Here is a 21,936-nt window from a genome sequence, read left to right on the forward strand (position 1 = left end):
AGAATGACACCAAGCAGTGAGCCAATATGTACAGAAGTGCAACTGAGCTTTCAGGCCTTGATACTTGATCACTTTGCCACAGTAACAGTATTTTAAGTATAATGAGGAATGTATTGGTGTAATGGAATATTAAAAAAGTAAGAAAAATAGAACTTTGAGATTTAACAGTTTGGTTTCCAACTAGAAGAAAACTAACTTAAAAGCAAACAATCAAAAATTGTTTCAAACTTTGAAAATGCAGAAGCAAATAAACATGCACCAAAAAGTGAACCTGACAATAGAATTTGGAGTATTTGGGCAATTGCACAATTGCCTTTAGAAGGAGAAACATTAGTGTGTGGGAACATGATTTGAACAACTTGGGAAACTAAGTTCCAGGGAGGGACTTTCACTGGGTAAAAATTCAGAAAACGAAGATCATGGCATCTGGTCCCATCACTTCATGGGAAATAGATGGGGAAACAGTGGAAACAGTGTCAGACTTTATTTTGCGGGGCTCCAAAATCACTGCAGTTGGTGACTGCAGCCATGAAATTAAAAGACGCTTACTCCTTGGAAGGAAAGTTATGACCAACCTAGATAGCATATTCAAAAGCAGAGACATTACTTTGCCAACAAACGTTCGTCTAGTCAAGGCTATGGTTTTTCCTGAGTCATGTATGGATGTGAGAGTTGGACTGTGAAGAAGGCTGAGTGCCGAAGAATTGATGCTTTTGAACTGTGGTGTTGGAGAAGACTCTTGAGAGTCCCTTGGACTGCAAGGAGATCCAACCAGTCCATTCTGAAGGAGATCAGCCCTGGGATTTCTTTGGAGGGAATGATGCTGAAGCTGAAACTCCAGTACTTTGGCCACCTCATGTGAAGAGTTGACTCATTGGAAAAGACTCTGATGCTGGGAGGGATTGGGGGCAGGAGAAGGGGACAACAGAGGATGAGATGGCTGGATGGCATCACTGACTTGATGGACGTGAGTCTGAGTGAACTCCAGGAGTTGGTGATGGACAGGGAGGCCTGGTGTGCTGCGATTCATGGAGTCACGAAGAGTCGGACACGACTGAACGACTGAACTGAACTGACTGAAAAATACTAAATCCAGTGTCTCATATAGTATATAATTTCAAATAATGTTTAAAGGCCAATAATTTTTTTTCTCTGACCTAGGTTGAGCTTAAGGGAAAAAAACATAATCCTAAACATATGTTTTACCTCATATGGAATTTTGTCCTACTAATCTACACATTGAAAATGTATTTGTTTTAGGGACTTCTCTGATGGTCCAGTGGTTAAGAATCTGCCTTCCAATGCATGGAACATGGGTTCGATCTCTGGTCAGGGAACTAAGATCCCACATGCTATGGGGCAACTAAGGCTGCCTGCTACAACTAGAGAGCTCTCACACCAGAACTAGAGAGAACCCCACACATCACAACTATTGCAGCCAAAAATACAATAAAATAAAATTTTTAAAAGAAAATGTACTTGTTTTATAATTTTAAAAAAATTTATTTATTTGGCTGCACTGGGTCTTAGTTGCAGGGGATCTTTAGTTGCAACTTATGGGATCTAATTCCCTGACCAGGAACTGAACCCAGGATCCCTGCATTGAGAGCAAGGAGTCTTAGACACTGGACCACCAGGGAAGTCCTGTAAGTTATTTTAATAGTCTGATGAGCTACAGCATCACAAAAAATAATTAAAACAGTATCCCCATTGCCACATTTCCTGTCTCATGAGAGTGTCTAAAAATATTTTAAATTTTGTATTTTTAACACACTGTTTTTCAAGGTGTCAAACTAAAAACTGACAAGTCTTCTTCCAATCAAGGAGCCACATGCTTGGGGCATTTGGTCAGCCTGTGGTATTTGTGAGCAAGGTCCACAGCCTTCCGTCCTTGTTGAAAGGGGAAAGACCACAAAATTAAATTCCAGTGATTTCCCATTTTCTTAACTCCATTGAAAAGGTAATTTATTTCTTCTTTGGTAAAGTTTTTACGAATTCTTCTTTTCTCTGTAATTAATGAGAATTGTAGAATATATTAGTACTTGCTAAAAAAAGAGATCTTGAGAATCAAATAAAAACTTATTCTAAGGATATGGATTACACAGTGAGAAAACTTCATGCCTGGGCTACTCATCATATGGAAATCCACTTCAAATGAAAACAAACAAACAAACTCTGAGCACCTACTATCAACCTAGATGCTATCACTGTGATCCTGCAATAATTGTAACTTAATCTTACGATAATCAAGAAACACAAAATTTTATAAACATTTGGTTGTTAACTCTTTCAACATTTCTGTGAAGACAGTGAACCACTTACCTGTCTTACAGCTACAGTCTTCCCAAAGGGCTCCATAACTTCATAGAAAAGAATATCAACACTTGTTACTTTAATTATCATGCTTGATTAATATTTTTAAAGGATTAAGGGTCTCTTTTGAAATTTGACTTAAAGAACATGTTCTTTACCTATATGAGGGCTCAGCTTGATTAAAACTAAAAAAAAAAAAAAAAAAAAAAGCAAACCAACCAGGCTGCACAAGGAGGAAGTTTTATCTGGTTTTTAGGGGTAATTTCTACAACAGAAAGAATACACAGTTGGTATCCGTAAACAAATATTTTCTAGTCATGATTACCAGGAAATACTCTTCCTTTAAGGCTTTTAATTCATTGTTAATGCTGATGAGGAGGAGTTTTTGTATTTCCAAATAAGGCTGCTATTCACTCTAGTAGGACCTGGAATAACTGCTGGGACAACCTTAGAAAATCTTGCCTTTGCAGGTCAGGACTGTTAGTCCATCTCTCCTAAGATAGAAGCCACAGTTCAGATCTCTTAAATCAGAAGAGAAAAATCTTAGCAGCAGAAGGCCAAGAAATCAATGAAACAATGTCTAATTATTATCAAATGGTATTGCTTAGAATGTCAGATTCATGAAGACTGGGATTTTTGTCTGTTTCACTCACCATTATGTCCCCTGTGCCTAAAATTGTGTCAGACACATGGGAGGTGATCAATAAATATTTGTTGAAAGAAAAAAAAAGTTACTACTGGTAAAAAGTGTTTTAAAACTTATCACTGGGACTTCCCTGGTGGTACAGTGGATAGGAATCCACCTGCCAGTGCAGGGGACACGGGTTCGATCTGTGGTCTGGGTAGATTCCACATGCCTCAGAGTAACTAAGCCAGTGTGCCACAACTGCTGAGCTTGTGTGCTGCAACCACTGACGCCTGTGTGCCTAGACTCTGTGTTCCACAAGAGAAGCCACCTCAATGAGAAGCCCATGCATTGCGATGGAGAGTAGCCCCTGCTCTCCGCACAACTAGAGAGTGCCTGCACGCAGCAACGAAGACAAAGAGCAACCAAAAATAAAATCATATATATTTAATATATTTTAAATATAAAATTAATATATATATATATATAAATTTTTTAAAAACTCATCAATGAAATTACTTCTTACTTTTGGGTCTACTGGAAAACTGTAGTTCTCCAAGAAATAGATGATTTCAATTTGACTTGCTAAATGATCTCAAAACTCATTATAATCAGAACCAGATGGGTTATTATATCATTCAGGATATTGGGTCTTGGGGTGTTCATGTAGAGCCCATCCCCACTTTTCTACTGCAGTTGCCATTTCAATGACTTCTAACTTAAATTAACATCTGTGCTCAACTCCTCAAAGGTTTCTGCAGCAGAGTAGTGGGCAGCCTACAAGGGGAAACAGCTCTCTACATCACAAGGCTCCCTTCTGTGGCTTCTTTAGTGCTCTTTTTTATACTGATTGGGCATTAGAAGAAAACAGGGGGAAGAAAATAGCAGGGTAAAGTAGGCAAGAAGCCTCAGTTTTAGACTTATTTTTCAATCCATCCTAAAAAAGCCTTGTCCCCAAGACTCTTTTAAATACTTAGATGCTGCAATGGTCCCTTCTCAAAAGAACAGTCTCAAATTTGAGTGTAACCTATAACCAAATGAAAGGTAATGAATGTCTCTAGTATGAAAGGGATATTTATTAAGAGGGGGAAAACAGTACATCAAATATTCCTGGCCTACTTGTAAAAGAGATATGCATGCATACTAAGTCGCTTCAGACATGTCCCACTTTTTGTGATCCCATGGACTATAGTCTTCCAGGTTCCTTTGTCCATGGGATTCTCCAAGCAAGATTACTGGAGTGGGTTGCCATGCCCTCCTCCAGGGGATCTTCCTGACCCACGTCTCCTGCCTTCGCAGGCAGGTTCTTTACCACTAGTGCCACCTGGGAAGCCCCATAAGAGATATAAGACCAATCTAATCCTCCAGATGCCTAAATTTGAAAAAAAGCAGGCCAACTTATTATTTGATTTTAACTAAGCAGTTCTAACCTACAAAAAAGATGTAGGTGTTTATGAGTTGAAAATGATTCTAACAGTATTTAGGATCCCTTTGTATAATCAATATATAGGAATAATTATGTATATTTCATGAGGTTCTGCAAATGACTTTACTATGAAAAATGATTATCAAATATTTTCAGTTGTTTTATATTTGCTTTTAAGACATGCTGCTGAAGAAATTCTATTGTTAATTTGATGCCAATTCCTTGTCAAAGACAAGATTTCCAACTGCAACATTTCTATGGAAAAATATGTATTTTCTAACAGTTTCTACAGAAAATATTACTTCAAAAAGTGGGCTACCCTATACTGGTATTGCACTTAATTTTAATTTATATGCAGAAATTTTAATCTTGAAAAAGACCCAGTTATAAAAAGTAAATTTGAAATTTCTTTCAAGGTTTTGGCAGTGAAAATGGCCAAACAAAAGTGAGTGGCAAAATGTTTCCTGGATGGATCAAGTCCAGACCTCTTCACAATAAATAACAGAATGACTCTATAGTTACTAATGGCTATTAATTTCTAGGTTACTTTGACAAGTAATGTACTCAATTGCTTACTCTTATTCTGCAGGTACTAATTCCATATGAACAGAAGAAAATGGTAATGTTCTTTAAGTCTCATGATAAATTTGAAATGGTGATAAACCTGAACTGTTAACCCTGTAGTTTAAAAAAAAACTATAAATTAACTCATAGTTTGAGAAGTATATTAATTTTTAAGCAGGGATCTAAGCTTTATACTATTTGTCTTTTCAATTTTGATTATCTGAAGTGCTAAAATAGAAATGTGATACAGAGGAATGAACTGGGGGTTCTGAAGAAAGACAAACTTGCATTTGAATCTAAGTCCTGCCATTTGCTCACTGGCAAATTTTGGCTATTCAGGGATTTTCCTATTGCTATGCAACCTAAAAGAAAAGAAAGTAAAGTGGAAATAAAGTAATACCTTATCTTACAATTTTATTTTATGAAATAAAGGAAATAATGTCTATAAAACACCTAATACATAATGGGTTCTTAATAAATGTTAAGTTTTTCCTGCTCCTTCCCCAGCTAGAAAGCAAGAGATGAGCGAGTGGCATGAGGAAGGGAGGAGCGAAACCTCTTTTCTCAGGAAATATGACTCTTATCAGAGCCAAGGGTTATTATTTAGAAGCCATTAATGATGTGACTGAGAACAGTCATTGAGCTGTTCTATTTCAGGAATATATGAAATTTATATTTATTTAAAAATTAAGTATATTCACTTATTCTTCCAGGGGTAGTAGATTCACTACTGAGTTGACGTCTTCTACGTGGGGTCAGCAGAATTTCTGAAAAATACGAAAACATTTAGCCTACTTAAAGTATTAATCTGAGTAGTATCACAATTCCATTAGTATGATATTTCCTTTTTCCCCCTTCTAATGGGACTCCTTAGGTGGATTAGGAAGAATTTTTAAACCACCAGAGACTAAATCTACTCCCTGGGAACATTTTAAATTATGGTTGCTCAGAGACAGATTTTCTTTTCAACACTTTTTGTACCCTTTAGCTTTTAATATACTTAACGTTCTAGATCATAGTTCAGAAGGTACAGTCATAATTACAGTTTTTAAACTGCTGAATTAATTACTTTTGTTACAGATAAGTGATTTCCTTAGTTCACTTTTATATCTGTCTTCAGCTTCCACAATGACTTTGTGACGATCACATTGGTATGGGCAACAGTGCAAGAGCTTGCTAAAATTTCGACTATTCAGGGATTTTCCTACTGCTATGCAACCTAAAAGAAAACAAATTAAAATGATGCATAGATGTTATAAAATATTTAATAACAAATTTATGAAAGCAAATATCTTTATGATAGTAACAAGTGAAATCAGGAAGTTAATTATAAATACATCAAGAAACTCAAAGCCACATCATATGAAAAAGTAAAGACAACAAATACAAGTGTTGCCACAGAGGTGTAAACACTTATGGTGATATAGGAAAGGAGAGTCTAGCTTGGTCTAATTCTGAGCAGGAGTCACTGTCAGGGAAGATATCCAAAAGAAGTGACCCTTAGGCTCAGTCATCTTTTTTTTTTTTTTTTTTAATATTATGGAACACTTCAAATACATGAGAATGAATGGAAAAGAATAATGAACCACCATGTTTCCATCATCTAGCTTCAACTATTCTTAACTCATGACCAATCATATTTTATCTTTCTCTACCTACTCAGCTCTGCCTTCCTGTACACACTGGATTATGAAGCCTGGAAGTTGCATTTGAGTATTATTTCATATGCATTCTCAACAGATAAGAACTCTTTAAAAAGTACTTATTTTGTCTTATTTTTTTAAACAGCAAAACCACTATCACACCTAAGAAAATTATGCTTAATGTAATCTAATATCCAGTCAATGCTCAATTTCCCCATCATTTTAAAACTTTCTTTTTATGGTCGGTTTATTTGAATCATGATTCAAACAAGGTTGACCATTACATTCAGCTGATACGTCTCTTGAGTTTCTTTTAATCTATCAATTCTCCTCTCTTCCTCTTTGTCATTTGCCTGTTGGAGACACCAGGTCATTTGTAATGTGCAGGTTCCCAAAGTTAGGGTTTTGCTGATTACATCCTAGTTGTATCCTTTAAAATGTTCCTGTGTGCCCAAGAAACTGTTAAGTAGATCTAGATGACTGATCAGATTCAGATTAACTTGTTTTTAGTAGAATTCCTCTCAGGTAGTACTGTGGACTTCTAACTGCATCATATTAACAGACACATAAAGTCTGACTATCTTTTTTTAAATTTTAACATTGATCAGTAGCTTCAGGTAATGTTAGCCACATCCATACATTATAAGGTACTCTATTTGCCTGTCACCTAAAGGAAAAGTTAGCCAGACAAAAAGTTGGCAGGGATGAAGACATTTTAAATACAAAGAACATTTTCAAAAGCACAGAAGAGTGAGAAAGTGTAGTGTGTTCAGACAATCATAGGTGTCATGTGTGGCTAGAGTATAGGTATGAGAAGTGTGGGAGAAAAGTTGAGGCTGGTAAGGGTTGCCAGGGGCCAATCAATAAGAGTCTTGAGAACCATCCTAAGGATTTTTAGCTATCTTCAAGTCAATGGGAGAACTGAGGGATATTTATCAAGCAGGGATATGATGTAATTTGTCTAACAGAAAGTTCAGCTGAAAAGTAAGAGAATCAGTTGAGGGATAACTCAAATAGTCCAGAAAATAAATGTGGGGATTCTGAAATACAACATTTGCTGGGAGAAGGCAGAGATTTCTGAGGTAAAATTGATGAATAATGAGCTATTAGGGTAAAAGACGGAGAAGGCAATGGCACCCCACTCCAGTACTCTTGCCTGGAAAATCCCATGGACGGAGGAGCCTGGTAGGCTGCAGTCCATGGAGTCGCTAAGAGCCGGACACGACTGAGCGACTTCACTTTGACTTTTCACTTTCATGCATTGGAGAAGGCAATGGCACCCCACTCCAGTACTCTTGCCTGGAAAATCCCATGGACGGAGGAGCCTGGTGGGCTGCCGTCTATAGGGTCACACAGAGTTGGACATGACTGAAGCAACGCAGCAGCAGCAGGGTAAAAGAGATGTTTAGGACAATGCTCAATTGTGATAGATCGAATGGCAGAGTCTGGAATAAGCATGGCACATTTTGGGTAGAACAGATGTACAGTAAAATTTTACAAGTGGAACAAGAACAAAATTCCACACAATTTTGAAAGCCAGGCAGAGAGTTTGATTTGGTGAGTTACAGAGGAGCACTGAGGGTTCTTTACCCTGGTAACATGATAAAAAGCACACGAGGAAGAGAAGTTAATAGCACTATGCATGACTTGGGGGTTGGTGAGACTTGAGACTGAAAGACTGCTGCAGAGTTGCTGGAGTAATTGAGGCATTAAGGAAAAGAGGCCTGTGTGGGAAAGAAAGAAAGAACCAAATCTGATAGACTAGAAATAGGGGGTGTAAGGAGAAAAGATAGTTATAGATGACTCAATGTTTGAAATTTGGGGGGCCAGAAGAATAGTGGCAATATTAACAAAAATGAAGACGCTGGAGGGAGGGCAGTTTAAGAGGGAGAAAGTTGTTGTGTTTTGAATATATTAAACTTGAAATAACAAGATATTAAAGTGAGTATGTCCTGGATACAGGTGGAAATGGCAGAATGTGGCTATAACCCAAGGTACAAGTGAAGTGTGGAGATACAGATTTGAAATCATTAGTAAAATGAGAGATGATACCAAAAAGTATATGTTGCAGCAGAGTTGAGTAAGTGCTGTAGATTATTTAGTGGGGGAAATACCTGCAGAAATCTGGCAGGAGGAGAAAGATCAAGGAATAACAGATGGCTCAGTAGTAAAGAATCTGCCTGCCAATGCAGGAGACAGAGACACAGGCTCGATCCCTGGTCAGGAAGATCCCCTAGAGGAGGAAATGGCACCCCACTCCAGTATTCTTGTGTAGGAAATTCCATGGACTGAGGAGCCTGGCAGGCTATAATCCTGCAAAGAGTTGGACACGACTGGTGGAAAACAGAAGAACAGTAGTATTTTGAGCCTAATGTGGAATAGCCTCAATTTTCTCCAAAGGGCAGAGTGTGACAATAATAGTAAACAAAGAGCAAATGCTTGGATATGAAGAAGAAAGGATGGAGTAGGCACTGAGGACCCCGAAGAAAAAAGAAATAATGGGACATGGAACACTAGAAAAACTTATAAATTTACTATAAATATAATAGACAGTTAATGTCTATGATTTTCAGAACATAATCCAGAATATATACCTATTTATTGACTCTCTGAAAATACAAAAAATGTTTACCTTACTCAGTAAAGCTAAACTTATAGATGGTGATAAAAAGAGAATTATAAGGTAATTTTTAAAAACTATTAGCTGTGTTGACGCATATGAACAAATATTGGGAACACAGGCTACTGTAGATAAAAGGTATTAATTTGCATTTTTTATGACACCCATGATTGTTATTTCTCCAAAGGGAATGAAGTTTAAATCACACTGGTAGAACTATTACAAATTCTAGTTAACTTATGTCATATAAACTTTAATTATGAAACAATTACAATTAAAAAAATACTTACCTGAGCATCTATACCTCAACATTTTGGAACAACTGTCTGTTTCTAGAAAACTGATGACTTCTTTATTTATTATATCTGAACATAATGTAAATGGATCTGGAAAAAAAAATGCAAAATGCAAGGTATTTTTGATTAGTAAAAAGTATGTGACATTTACAAGATTTATTAATTCTGAAAATTTTTATAAACTGTAGCCCAGGACTACACATCCGTCATCCTAGTGGATAAACAGAAAGGTTCTGGATATTAACAAAAGGTGACTGAAGCACTTAGTTTGAAAGAGAGGTAGAGGCATGGCTTATATGTCAGAGAGAAGATATACCAATGTACATTTTTAGCTATATCACTTGAATATGTTCAACAATCAAAGAAGAAACATTTTTAGTCATACCTGTTACTGGTAAGTGTTGCTTTGTGTTTTGGGCAACAGGAGTTGGGTGTTTAAAAATATGGTCTCTAAAAGAAAACAGACACAAGATTACTATAAGTAAACACTGGTGTGTGAACAAATGTTTCTATATAAGCAGAGTTTGGCAGACAGAAGGAGCTGGCACCAGGATCTACCAAAACTCACCAAATTCTGCCCAAGTATGGAATGCAGCAGTTACATACAACCTTGTTTCTAAAAGTGGAGTTAATTATTATATATAAATAGATAATAAGGACCTACAGTATAGAATGGGAAACTAGATTCAATATCTTGGAGTAATGTATAATGGAAAAGAATCTGAAAAAGAATAGTAAGTGAATCACTGTTGTACAGCTGAAACATTGTAACTGTAACATCAACTCTACTTCAATTAAAAAAAAAAAAGTGGAGTTAAACAAGACTCCAAAGGGCAATAATACCGATGTCAGCAGAAACATGGGGGAAAAAAAAGGAAAATAGGAAAGAAGAAAAGCAAAAAAGAGGAAATAACAAATTCAGTGGGCCAGAGGGCAAGAAGGCTGGCGCAAGAGCATATTTCACTAATTCCCAATTCTACATCCCTAAGAAATCAAGTTAAAATTACATGAAGAATGGTTTGGAAAAGGAAAAAGGGAATGTGATGATATAATCCATCTTTCTAACACTTGGTTTACCCTACAACCTCCCAAAACATAGCAGCATCCTCTTCAGTCTCCCTCATAGTCCAGTAACTATCAGAAGAGCAGAACGCAAGATAGGTTCTTGGAAGAAAGCCTATGATTCCAGGTCCAGCCCCATAGGCTACCCGTGAGGGAGAAAGAACATGTACAGGAGAGGAGGTACAGGGAACAAATGAAAAGGTGAGCCTAAACCAGATCTTATTCACACCTTAACCCCATTTATCAAATTAAACTTACAAACTGGCTTTTGCCAAATTGCTGATTGAGTATCAATATGTGCATCGTTATTTCAGCTATAGACATTCAGTTTAAGTTTTCTGAGTATCCCTTCTAAAATTCAAATCTGACTATGCCATTTGATTTAAAATTGTCAATGGCTCCTTATACCTTGTAAGTTAAAACAGAAAATCTTGCGCATGACATGCCAGACCCTAGATGAATTGGCCAAGACTGTCCCATCCAAACCCCTTTCCCAAAACTTCCTACATTAGGTTCCTCCCCAAAACCATGTTTTATCATTTCTGTATCCCAGTGCTTAAAGAGTATAGCACATTGTACTACAGGCACACACACACACAAATGCTGAATAAGTAAATAAAAGTTAGAAACAATTATTAAATTATACCTTGACTGAGAAACAAAGTTCTTTTTTTCAGAAGTTGTTTCTTCACATAGGTTTTGTTTGCAGCTTGAATTGGCTGTACATAAAGTCTTATTTTGCCCACTCTCCCTATAACAAGCATTAACTGGATTTGCACTCCGTAATACCATCTTCACTTGATCATCATTTGTACATGCTTTAGACATGACTTTATGGGACTTAGAACCATGTAGCTTTCTAGCCTGGCTTTTATCTTTATCCTCTGCTTTGGGAACACCACCGCTGCTATCTGCATGGAGGTGTTTCAGTGTATCTTGAATATTTATGTTCACAGATGAAACATTATTCTTATAATTCTCTCCTTTTATATTTTCCTATAATGTAAAAATAAGTAAATAATTTCAAAATAATCATTTGTTTTATAATCCAAATTACACTCCCTTTAAATAATATATAAAAAGTTTATGATTGTCAATAGAATATACATTATAAAAGATGAAGTTTACATTAGGGAGAAAGGGGACATTGGATAGTCAGATGGGAACATATATCTCACAGTTTACACAAAAATAAAGTCAAAATAAGTCATGTATGAATAGATTCAAGCAGTTCAAACACCTGTTGTTCAAGGGTCAACTATTACTTCTCCATTCTTTCTCTTTCTCAAACCCTTACTATATAAATGATAGATCTCATGACTCTATCCTCCATGTCTCTTATTTTTTCAGTCATTATTTCCACTTTTTAAAATATTTATTTTAAGCTGCTCTACAGTTGTGGCACCTAGGCTTCTCTGTAGTTGTAGAGACCAAGGTTCTGGAGTGCCTGGGCTCTGCCGTCTGCAGCAAGAAGGCTCTCTAGTCGTGAAGGCCAGGCTTAATGCCCACGTGGAATGTGGGATCTTAATTCCCTGACCAGGAATTGAACCTGCATGCACTGTATTGGAAGGCGGACTCTTAACCACTGGACCACCAGGGAAGTCCTTCATTTTCACTTTTTAAAAATATTTTTTTTCTGTGTTCAAGGATGATTCCTCAAGTATTACTATTGAATTTTAAATTTAAAACCATAAAAATAAAAATTAAATTTGTAAGAAAAATATTTTACCCTCCAACTTCTATTATTAAAAAATTTTTGAAAAAAGTTCTGTATTATTTGAAACAAAAAAGCCAACCTCATTTCCTTCTGTTTCAAGTTCTTCTATTCTGTGTAAAATTTCCTTTGCTTTCTTCCAATAATCTTCAAGATTCTTCTCTTTCATATTTATGTCCTTTAAATGCTCTTCATTTTTATCAAAAGAATATTCTTCTAGGCTTAGAGATAACTTCTCAGCTTTGAAATATGGAAAAAAAAATAGTGAGTTTATCCATTACTAGAAATGCTATTTGAACACTTGAAATAAGGACAAACTCATACCCCACAACCCCTTCTCTAAATTTTGCACATCCAAACCATCTTAACTGCCTAATTGGTAACGAAACTAAGTGGAAAGAAAGTGCTTGGCAGAAGTTGAGGACCCGAAGAGTCATAAAATAGACTTTACTTTTCAGAATTATAGGGAAAAAATAGCATGAAAACATGTTATACCAGGCATATAAACATGCTCAAGTTTATGCATACTGGTTTTAAAGTATTTTTTTAACACAGTTTCCACAACTGTGGATTATAGGTTCCTTCCTATAATTTTAAATTTTTTTACGTATTGTGGCTGCAATTTTCCTTTCAAAAGACCAAACTCCTTTTCAGGGCTATTTCCGCTATGCTCCAGCCATCAATTCTTGGATGCTCCAGGTTGTCTCCTCTCACAGGACCTTTGTGCCTCACTGTTGCTTATGCTTGAGACACTGGACCAAGACAAACTCCCTTCTTTTCACCTAATTAACTCTACATTCAGATCTCAGGTGAAAAATCACTTCCTCCCAAAGCCTGTTCTGCTCCAAGTCTAGGTCACTGTCTTTTATTACAGGTTAAGATCTGTGCTCCATCCAATCTTAACCTTTGCATTAATTTATAATAATATATTCATCTACTTCCTATTTCTCCAGTTAAACTGTTCTATGAGCACATAGACTGCTGTACCTTATCACTGTCTCCCTAAAGCCTAGCACAGTGCCTGGCAAATAAGAGGCACTCAAATATTTTTTAAATAAATAAATGAAAGTACTTTATATTATGATTTAATCCTAAGTCACCTGTAGCCCTCAGATTTAAGTCCTACAACTAAATCTGTCCACAGTGCATTAAATAAGTGAATTATCTATACTGTTGCTCCCTTCCACAGAAGTTTTTTTATATGCTGTAATACTCTAGCTGTCATGTCAAAATTATATAATCTACTTTTCAAATGTAAGAGGAGGCTGGGAGCTAAAAAGCAGATGTAAATTCTCTTTCAAAAACTTTGGTAGGCATTTTTTTAAGTAATAGTAAACTTACTAATTTTTTTGCAGTTGTGAAGCACAAAAGTGGCAGCTTTGTTTAGTTCCTCACTCTGAGATTCAGTTAAGGCTTGTATCATGAGTGGAAGGCCATTGTTTTTAAAAAAGTCATACTGATTTTCCTCTGGAAAACACATCAAAAATTAAAGTAGAAAATAGTTATTTCATCTTTCTTTTGGGTGTGCCATGGGGCTTACGAGATCTTGGTTCCCCAAGCAGAGATCAAACTGATAGTGAAAGTGCCAAGTCCTAACCACTGGACCATCATGGAATTCTGAGAGTTATTTTATCTTAAACTATATGCATGAGGTCATAATTCTTTCTTGTGATAATTATCAACATAGTTCAAATTTAAAAATACAGAAAAACAAAGTTTCAAAAGTATTTTCAATTTAGAAAATAATCTACTTACATAAGATACCTACGTCTCATAAGTGATAATCTGTGAAATACAGCCACAGAGTAGTGTCATATCTCATAAGAGTAAATGAACTGTCCTCACTTGGTTTAAAAAAAGGTTTAGTTGCCAATTATACCGCAATTAAAAAATAAAAATTAATAATTTTAAAGGTATGCTGCTAAGTCGCTTCAGTCATGTCTGACTCTGTGTGACCCCATAGACGGCAGCCCACCAGGCTCCCCAGTCCCTGGGATTCTCCCGGCAAGAACACTGGAGTGGGTTGCCATTTCCTTCTCCAATGCATGAAAGTGAAAAGTGAAAGTGAAGTCGCTCAGTCGTGTCCAACTCTTCACGACCCCATGGACTGCAGCCCACCAGGCTCTTCCATCCATGGGATTTTTCAGCCAAGAGTACTGGAATGGGGTGCCATTGCTTTCTCCGTTTAAAGGCATAGTAAACCCTAAATTATATACAGGTGAAGAGAAAGTATAGAGAAATAAATGAATGGAGAGAATGGAAAATGAGGGGAGAGAGCAGAAGAAGCAAGAAAGCACAAAGAAAGGGAAATGGAAACATGGGAGGAGGAGAGAGAGAAAAGTGAAGAAGGTTGGAAAGGAGGCAAGTGACATGGCAGGAAACTAGAGAGGGAAAAAATGAAAGGGGAAGAGAAAAAATAGGAGAGAATGATAAATAGAGAAAGAAAGATAGAACTTTTTGAAGATTTTCAACAAGGGAGAACAGGATCATATCTGTGCAGCAATGTGAGGAATAGAATGAAAAAACGGAGACAGAAGGAAGAGGACACAAGGAGGACTCTCTTGCAAAAACCCTGATGAAAGATGTTGAGGGGCTAAGGGCTTAAGTTGGGAAAGTAGCACTGGAATTGAGTAGAAAATGATAAGGAAGGATAAACAGATGTATTCATAGAACCACAGGTCTTAGTGACTGACTGAATACCATGGATGAAGAAGGATGAGGAGCAATGAATGACTGGCTGGGGGACTAGGAGAAAGGCAACAGTACTTTTAAGTTGGGGAGGAAATAACAGTGTATTTCCACTCTACTGTTTTAATTAACATGCTAAATAAATCCAGTACTTACCACAATCCTCTGTACAATGACCAAGAGTAAGTATGACACTAAATTTTTCTCCTGAATCCAGATTGTCAAGAAGCAGCAATGCCAGAAGTTTTGAAACAATGTGGTACTTGGATAATACAACACCAAAAGTAGCTTAAAAAGGGGAAAAAAAAGAACAAGTACAAACTTACAGCTTCTCCCTACCTATACATATTTTCCAGATATTACATATACTATTTTTCAGATCTTATCCTGGGAGAATGATATTATATATCTACATAGTATCTAAAATTCACATCTCATATAACATGTAATATATATGTATGACTATAAACAAATGCATTATAATAAGATGGAGGCTTATAAAGCCCTCATTAATTCCTCTTCCCATACTAAAGACATTATACTAAAGCAAATTTTTTGAAGGATGCCTTCTCCTAAGTTGTCCTGTATAGTGCTGTGAATATGAAGTAATAATACTACCTTCCCTAAAAGCTGCTTACTCTCATCTTACATACCTTGTCTTATCTAGACTGACAGTATAGACCTTCCTATGTAATCAATTCCTGCCTGTCATTGAAATACACTACTAGCTGGTCGTGGTTCTATTGATGTTAATGATGCAGTGAAGCATACTTGAATCTATACTGAGATGTGAAAAATTCAAGAAGTTACACTTCTCATGGGTTGTTGTTGTTTTTTTTTTTTGCAGTTTTTAAAAACAGAGTTCAGAATCCAATAGTCCTGATAGCAACAAAAAGGTTGTGAATTCCTCAGAGGACTATGTCGTAATGATTTTTTTATCTCTAGAGCTTACATAGAGCCTAGCACATAACTGAATTTTTAAAAAATGATCTACCATTTTTTTAAGTTATTTATGAATTTCAAGAACTGCTTATTACAAAATTTGTGGACTATCATTCTTCAGTATTTGTACATGTGAGAAGCAGCTATGAGTTCTAGTCTAGTTCAGCCACTCAGTTGTTATGGTAGGATGAGTCCAACTCATACTTAGCAGATAGAGGCATACCTTAATTCTTTACATCATTTTTTAAAATCTATAGCCATAAGTTCTAGTCTGGTTCAGCCACTCACTAGTTGTGGGAGGATAAGTTCCTCTCATACTTACTGGATAGAGGCATACCTTAATTCTTTATCTCATTTTTTAAAATCTATAAATCGGACTTTCCATTCCCTATGTCTCCAAAATGTCCCTTGATTTCTAATCTTTTTCATTTAATGCTGCTTTGTAAGTGAAACAAAGATTTAAGACTGACAGACTCTTCTCTTGATTCTATCATCAAATCTGAAATCAGAAGACCTAGATTTGAATCCTTAAGGACGTCATAACCTCCATGAGAAAATAAGGAGTCGGACTAGATAATTTCTAAGTTTCTCTCCCCCTTATGAGAAACTAGAAGTCCAATCCATGTTTGTGTTCAATACCATTTCAACACTCACCATGCCAAATTCAAACAAAATGCAACTGTGGAAAAATTACTAAGCATTTTCACTCACGATTATCAGCGATGCATGCATCCACTGTCTTTGTCACCACCACTGCAAGTTTAGCACTGAAAGGAGTCTTGTGTGAATCAGATTCCAGTTGCACAAGAACTTGAGACAATACATCCAGTCCACCCACAGATATAAAGTATTTCTGAACATAAGCTTAAGGAAAAAAGTAGCAGAACTATTAATACTTCAAATAAGACAAGTATATGGTTTCATTAAATTAACTTGTACTAAATATAACATTAACTTGACTTTTAAAAATACTTACTAAAAATCCCAAAATTAAAGAATGAAAAATCTAATCCTTACCTATGCATGTACATAATCACAAGACTGATTCTATTTACTTATACAAGAAACTCATTTCAACATAGTACAACCATATGTATAGTATAGTACTTCTTTCTTGTATGTTAGACATCTCATTTCATTGATCAAGAACTGGTAAATTTTGCAAGAATGATATTAAACTCAAGTCCTACAAGAGCTATAGATTCATTTATTTAGCTTGGTATTACAACCAGCAAGCTGCCTATTTTCTGAATTCCAAAATAACTCATTCCTCAGATTGGCTAAATCAACAAAAAACAAAGTAATTTAACTGTTTCAAAAAAACCCCACATATTTCATCCATCTTATTTAAGTAAGCCTAATTCTTTTACTTCTTAGAGCATAAAAGTATAACATATTACTGAGAGTCATAACAACTATTCCAAGCAAAGATTCAATGACAGATACATTTTTTAAAAGCCTTCAGTCTTTTGTTCCCCTGTTGAAAATGATTCTGATGGGTAAGTACCCCATGGGTCTATGCATTCAATAGTCTCTATAGCCCCTATCCAAGCAGGGGACATATAATCAATGGATATATGGGCTAATGATTATAATTCTGTGATAAACCTTCTTTCCGGTCTACCCTAGAACCACAAATTGAGCCAGGATGATTTAAACACAAAAAGTACTTTTTATATTAAAATTGTTTAATAAAACACAAAGCTCTTAATCTAAAAAAAATCATGTTCAAAAATTTCTATATCTGGGAACAGACTGTTAGGAAATGTTATTTAAGGCTATGTAAACATTTTCAGTTTCTCCAATTTCCCTGTGGCTTAGATAGTAAAGAATCTGCCTGCAGTGTGGGAGACCCCGGTTCTATCCCTGAGTCAGCAAGATCCCCTGGAAAAGGAAATGGCAACCCACTCCAGTATTCTTGCCTGGAAAATTCCATGGACAGAGAAGCCTGGTACACTATAATCCTGCAAAGAGTCAGACACGACTGGTGGCAAAGAGTCGGACATGATTGACCAACTTTCATTCATTCAGACATTTTCAGTATTACAGGGACTCCAAAATAGGTTTTACTAAAAAGTATTTTCAATTATATTCTATGTAATGAAAAATCAGACTTATAAGCAGAACATCCTAGTCTACACTTGTACAGAGTATTTAAAATTGTAGTTCAGTCACTAAGTCGTGTCCAACTCTTTGCGACCCCAGAGACTGCAGCATGCCATGCTTCCCTGTCCTTCACTATCTCCCAGAGTTTGCTCCAACTCATGTCTATTGAGTTGATGATGCCTCTAATCTATTTCATACCAATCCACTGAGAGTAATATGTTCCTCTATGTATCATTCATTTAAATTGGTATTTAAAGAAAGAGGAAATGTCAAAGCATCATGGAAATAGGTTTCAATTTTTGAAATTATATAGAGATATGTTCCTTTGCGTGTGAGCATGTGAAAGACAACTATTTGCTTTAAATATCTGAATATAGATATACCACCAGCAATGTGTGAGAAAGTTCTAGTTGTTCCACAACCTCAATATTTAATGTCACTAGCCTTTTTACTTTTAGTCATGCTAGTGAGTGTATAGTGATATCTCCTTGGGGTTTTCCTGGGCACAAGTTCTTTATCAGATGTACATTTTGCAAATATTTTCTCCCAGTCGATGGCTTGCCTTTTCACCTTAACAGGAACTTTTGAAAAATAAAACATTTCGATTTCAGTGAACTCCAAATGATAATTTTTTCTTTGGTGGCTCATGTTTTTGTGTCCTAAGAAATGTGTATCTACTCCCAAATTATAAAGATTTGTTCCTGTTTTTGTCTAGAAGTTTTATAGTTTATTTCTTATATTGAGGTATATAGATCATTTAAAGTTAATTTTTGTAGATTGTGTTAATTTTGTATACCAACTTCCCTGGTGGCTCAGATGGTAAAGAATCTGCCTGCAATGCGGGAAGGTTCAATCCCCAAATTGGGAAGATTCCCTGGAGAAGGGAATGGCAACCCACTCCAGCATCCTTGCCTGGAGAATTCTATGGACAGAGGAGCCTGGCGAGCTACAGTCAATTGAGTTGCAAAGAATCAAACACGATTGAGCAACTAACACTTCACTTCACTTCATACTGTATAAGGTAAGGGTTGATATTCATATTTCACAGATAGGTAAATACTTTTACCAGCATCATTTATTTAAAATACTACATTTTCTAACATAGAGTTACCATGGCATCTTTGTAGAAAATCAACCATATATGTGTGTGTGTGTGTGTGTGTGTGTGTGTGTGTGTGTGTCTATTTTTAGGCTCTCTATTTTGTTCCATTGATCTATACCTACACTTACACCAGTACTACACTGTTGATTACTGTACAGTACATATTGAAATCAAGAAACATTAATTCTACAATTTTGTCCTTCTTCAAATAAATTTTACTATCCTAGCCCCTTTGCATTTCCATGTAAATTTTAGAATCAACTTGTCAATTTCTATAGAAAAGCCTGCTGAGATTTTGATAGGGAATGCTATGAATCTAGAGATGAATTTGAGAAGTGACATTATGACATAATTGAATCTTATAATCCATGAGTATGATATCTCTCCCATTAAGTTTTAATTTTTTTTTAATCTCAGCAATGTTTTATAGTTTTCAGCATATATATATTCCACATATTTCACTAAATATATCCCTAAGTATTTTGAGTTTTTTATATTATCATAAATGATAGTCACTTTAAGTTCGTAATTGTTTCCATATGACCTTGTATCCTGCAACTTTGCTAAAATCACTTATTAGTTTTGTAGCTTTTTGTAGATTCTTATACAATCAGGTCACCTATGAATAAGTACTATATTTTCTTCTTTCTTTTCAATCTCTATGCCTTTTATTTCATTTTTTTGCCTTATTGCACTGACTTGGATGTCCAATTAAATAAAGACAGTGGCCATCCTTGTCTTCTTTCCAATCTTAGGGGAAAAGCATTAAGTCCTTCACCATTTAAGTGTATTAGCTATAATATTTTGTAGAGGCCCTTTATCACATCGAGAAAGTTCCCTTCTGTTCCTAGCTCACCTAGGAACAGACAATCTTTTGTCATGAATGTCATGAATGAGAAAGTTCCTTTCTGTTCCTAGCTCACCTAGGAACATGACAATCTTTTGTCATGAATGTATGTTAAATTACGTGAAAAGCTTTTCCTACATTTTTGAAGATCATATTTTCTTTTCTAGTCTATGAATATTGTGAATTTCCTAACGTTAAACCAACCTTGCATTCCTAAAATGAATGTCACCTAATCAGAATACATTATCCTTTCTATATTTTGCTGGATTGATTTGTCAATATTTTGTTACGGGTGTTTATATCTATATATATATAGGATATTGGCCTATAGTTTTCTTGTAATGCTTTTTTCAAGCTTTAGTATGGAAATAACGCTGGCCTTAAAAGTTTGTTGGGAAGTATTTTTTCTACTTCTACTTCTTGAAATAATTTATGTAGAACTCTTTTTCCTTAAATGTTTGGTAGAATTTACCAGTGAAGCCTTTATGACCTAGAATTTCCTGTGTTAAGGTTTTAAACTACAAATTCAATTTCTGTGTTAGATACTGAATACTCAGGTTATATATTTCTTCTTGAGTGAGCTTTTGTAGCTTGTCTTTCAAAGAATTTGTCCAGTTCACTTCAGTTATCTAATTTAGTGGCATAAAGCTATATTCCTCATAATTTGGGCCTTCTCTCTATTTTGTGATTAGTCTGGGTAAAGGATCCATTTTACTGATCTTTTCAAAGATCTAGTTTTTGGTTTAATTTATTTCTCTATTCTGTTCTTTTTATATTTCATTGATTGCTAATGTTCTCTTTATTATTCCCTTTGTTATGCTTACATTGACTTGTTTTATTATTTAGTTTCTTAGGTGGAAACTAATATAATTGATATGGGACCTTTTTTCTTTCCTATGCAAGCCTTTCCGTCAAAAATATTGTGTTTTCATCATCATTAAATTAAAAACATTTCTAATTTCCTTTGTAATTTGTTTTGACTCATAGGTTTGTGTTTTTGTTTTGATGTGGGTTTTTAGTATTTTGTTGCTTAATTTCTAGATATTAGGAACTTTTCTAGATGTTTTATTTTTATTAATTTCTAATTTTTTCAGAGAACACTCTATGTGGGTTTTTATAGTTTTGCTATGTTTTTCTATGTATAAGATTTTAACTTATACAATAGTAAAATGCATCCAAAACGACCCAATTTACTTGGAATTCATTAATTAATTCAATAGGTTATGCTTTGAAATATAGTTCTTCAAATAAAGCCTGGAGAATAATGAATACTTACTGTTATTTGCAAGAGTGAGTCCAATAAATGAGCAAATAGGGCGAATTATCTCAGCTTTCATGCAATTTATCAGCCAGTCATTAGCATGCGTAAAAAGTGAGCAGCAAAGCATTTGATTTTCATCTGAAAGGGATAAAGGCAATCATATTTTAGTATACTTGGAAAATATCAGCTTTTTATTTGTTTTTAGTCTTTTTTTGTATTTAAATATTTGAGATAATTACCATTTTGAGGATTGTTGACACAGACACACAGAGTACTACACACTGAAGACCACAACTGATAACTCTGAAAAGCACTTTCATCTGACAAATTCAACTCATATTTTGAAAGAACAGTCCTATTAGGTTAAAGAGTAAAGAAAGTAATTAATACATATGTGTTAAGGTATTAAGCTATGAATAATTAATAAGAAGAAACATATATTTACTTACTTGAACAACTGTGATAGAACTGAAATACAACCTGTTTCTCTCACAAGTGTCTGTCCAGTCCCTTAAAAAAATTGCTATGTATTACATGAAAGATTTCTGTTTAGAAAATAATTTTGCACAAATGGAAAACAACATTTAAGCAGTACTTTTAATAAATAACTTTCAGCCATTTTAAAGTATTATAAAGTACAATACAGAGTTAAAGTAGGTAAAAAATATATAATCAAGATTATTATGGAAAATGTATTACTTATGCTTAGAGAATGACAGTATTCAAA

The 21,936-nt window shown here is 35.3% G+C and overlaps 1 protein-coding gene across 5 annotated transcripts in view; it reads right to left on the minus strand.

Moving 5' to 3' along the window:
• Positions 1-469: 469 nt before the first annotated feature.
• The window catches only part of TERB1 (telomere repeat binding bouquet formation protein 1), a 34,369-nt gene continuing 12,902 nt past the window's right edge, over positions 470-21,936 (minus strand). For 2 of the 5 annotated variants that reach the window (XM_070770714.1, XM_019980220.2), the window contains 13 exons: positions 21,659-21,719; positions 21,449-21,564; positions 21,225-21,347; positions 16,605-16,757; positions 15,108-15,239; positions 13,605-13,730; positions 12,346-12,503; positions 11,196-11,545; positions 9,873-9,937; positions 9,482-9,577; positions 5,998-6,147; positions 5,630-5,695; positions 470-2,007 (listed from right to left, as the gene is read on the minus strand). In XM_070770714.1, coding sequence (XP_070626815.1) covers positions 1,820-2,007; positions 5,630-5,695; positions 5,998-6,147; positions 9,482-9,577; positions 9,873-9,937; positions 11,196-11,545; positions 12,346-12,503; positions 13,605-13,730; positions 15,108-15,239; positions 16,605-16,757; positions 21,225-21,347; positions 21,449-21,564; positions 21,659-21,719 — 1,784 coding nt within the window. In that variant the 3' untranslated portion in view covers positions 470-1,819. Of the gene's footprint in view, positions 2,008-2,322; positions 2,361-5,629; positions 5,696-5,997; positions 6,148-9,481; positions 9,578-9,872; positions 9,938-11,195; positions 11,546-12,345; positions 12,504-13,604; positions 13,731-15,107; positions 15,240-16,604; positions 16,758-21,224; positions 21,348-21,448; positions 21,565-21,658; positions 21,720-21,936 lie in introns of all 5 variants that reach the window. The other 3 variants (XM_070770715.1, XM_070770717.1, XM_070770716.1) reach the window with 3 other exon arrangements.

This window comes from Bos indicus, chromosome 18 (genome assembly GCF_029378745.1).
Source record: "Bos indicus isolate NIAB-ARS_2022 breed Sahiwal x Tharparkar chromosome 18, NIAB-ARS_B.indTharparkar_mat_pri_1.0, whole genome shotgun sequence".
Lineage (NCBI taxonomy): Eukaryota > Metazoa > Chordata > Mammalia > Artiodactyla > Bovidae > Bos > Bos indicus.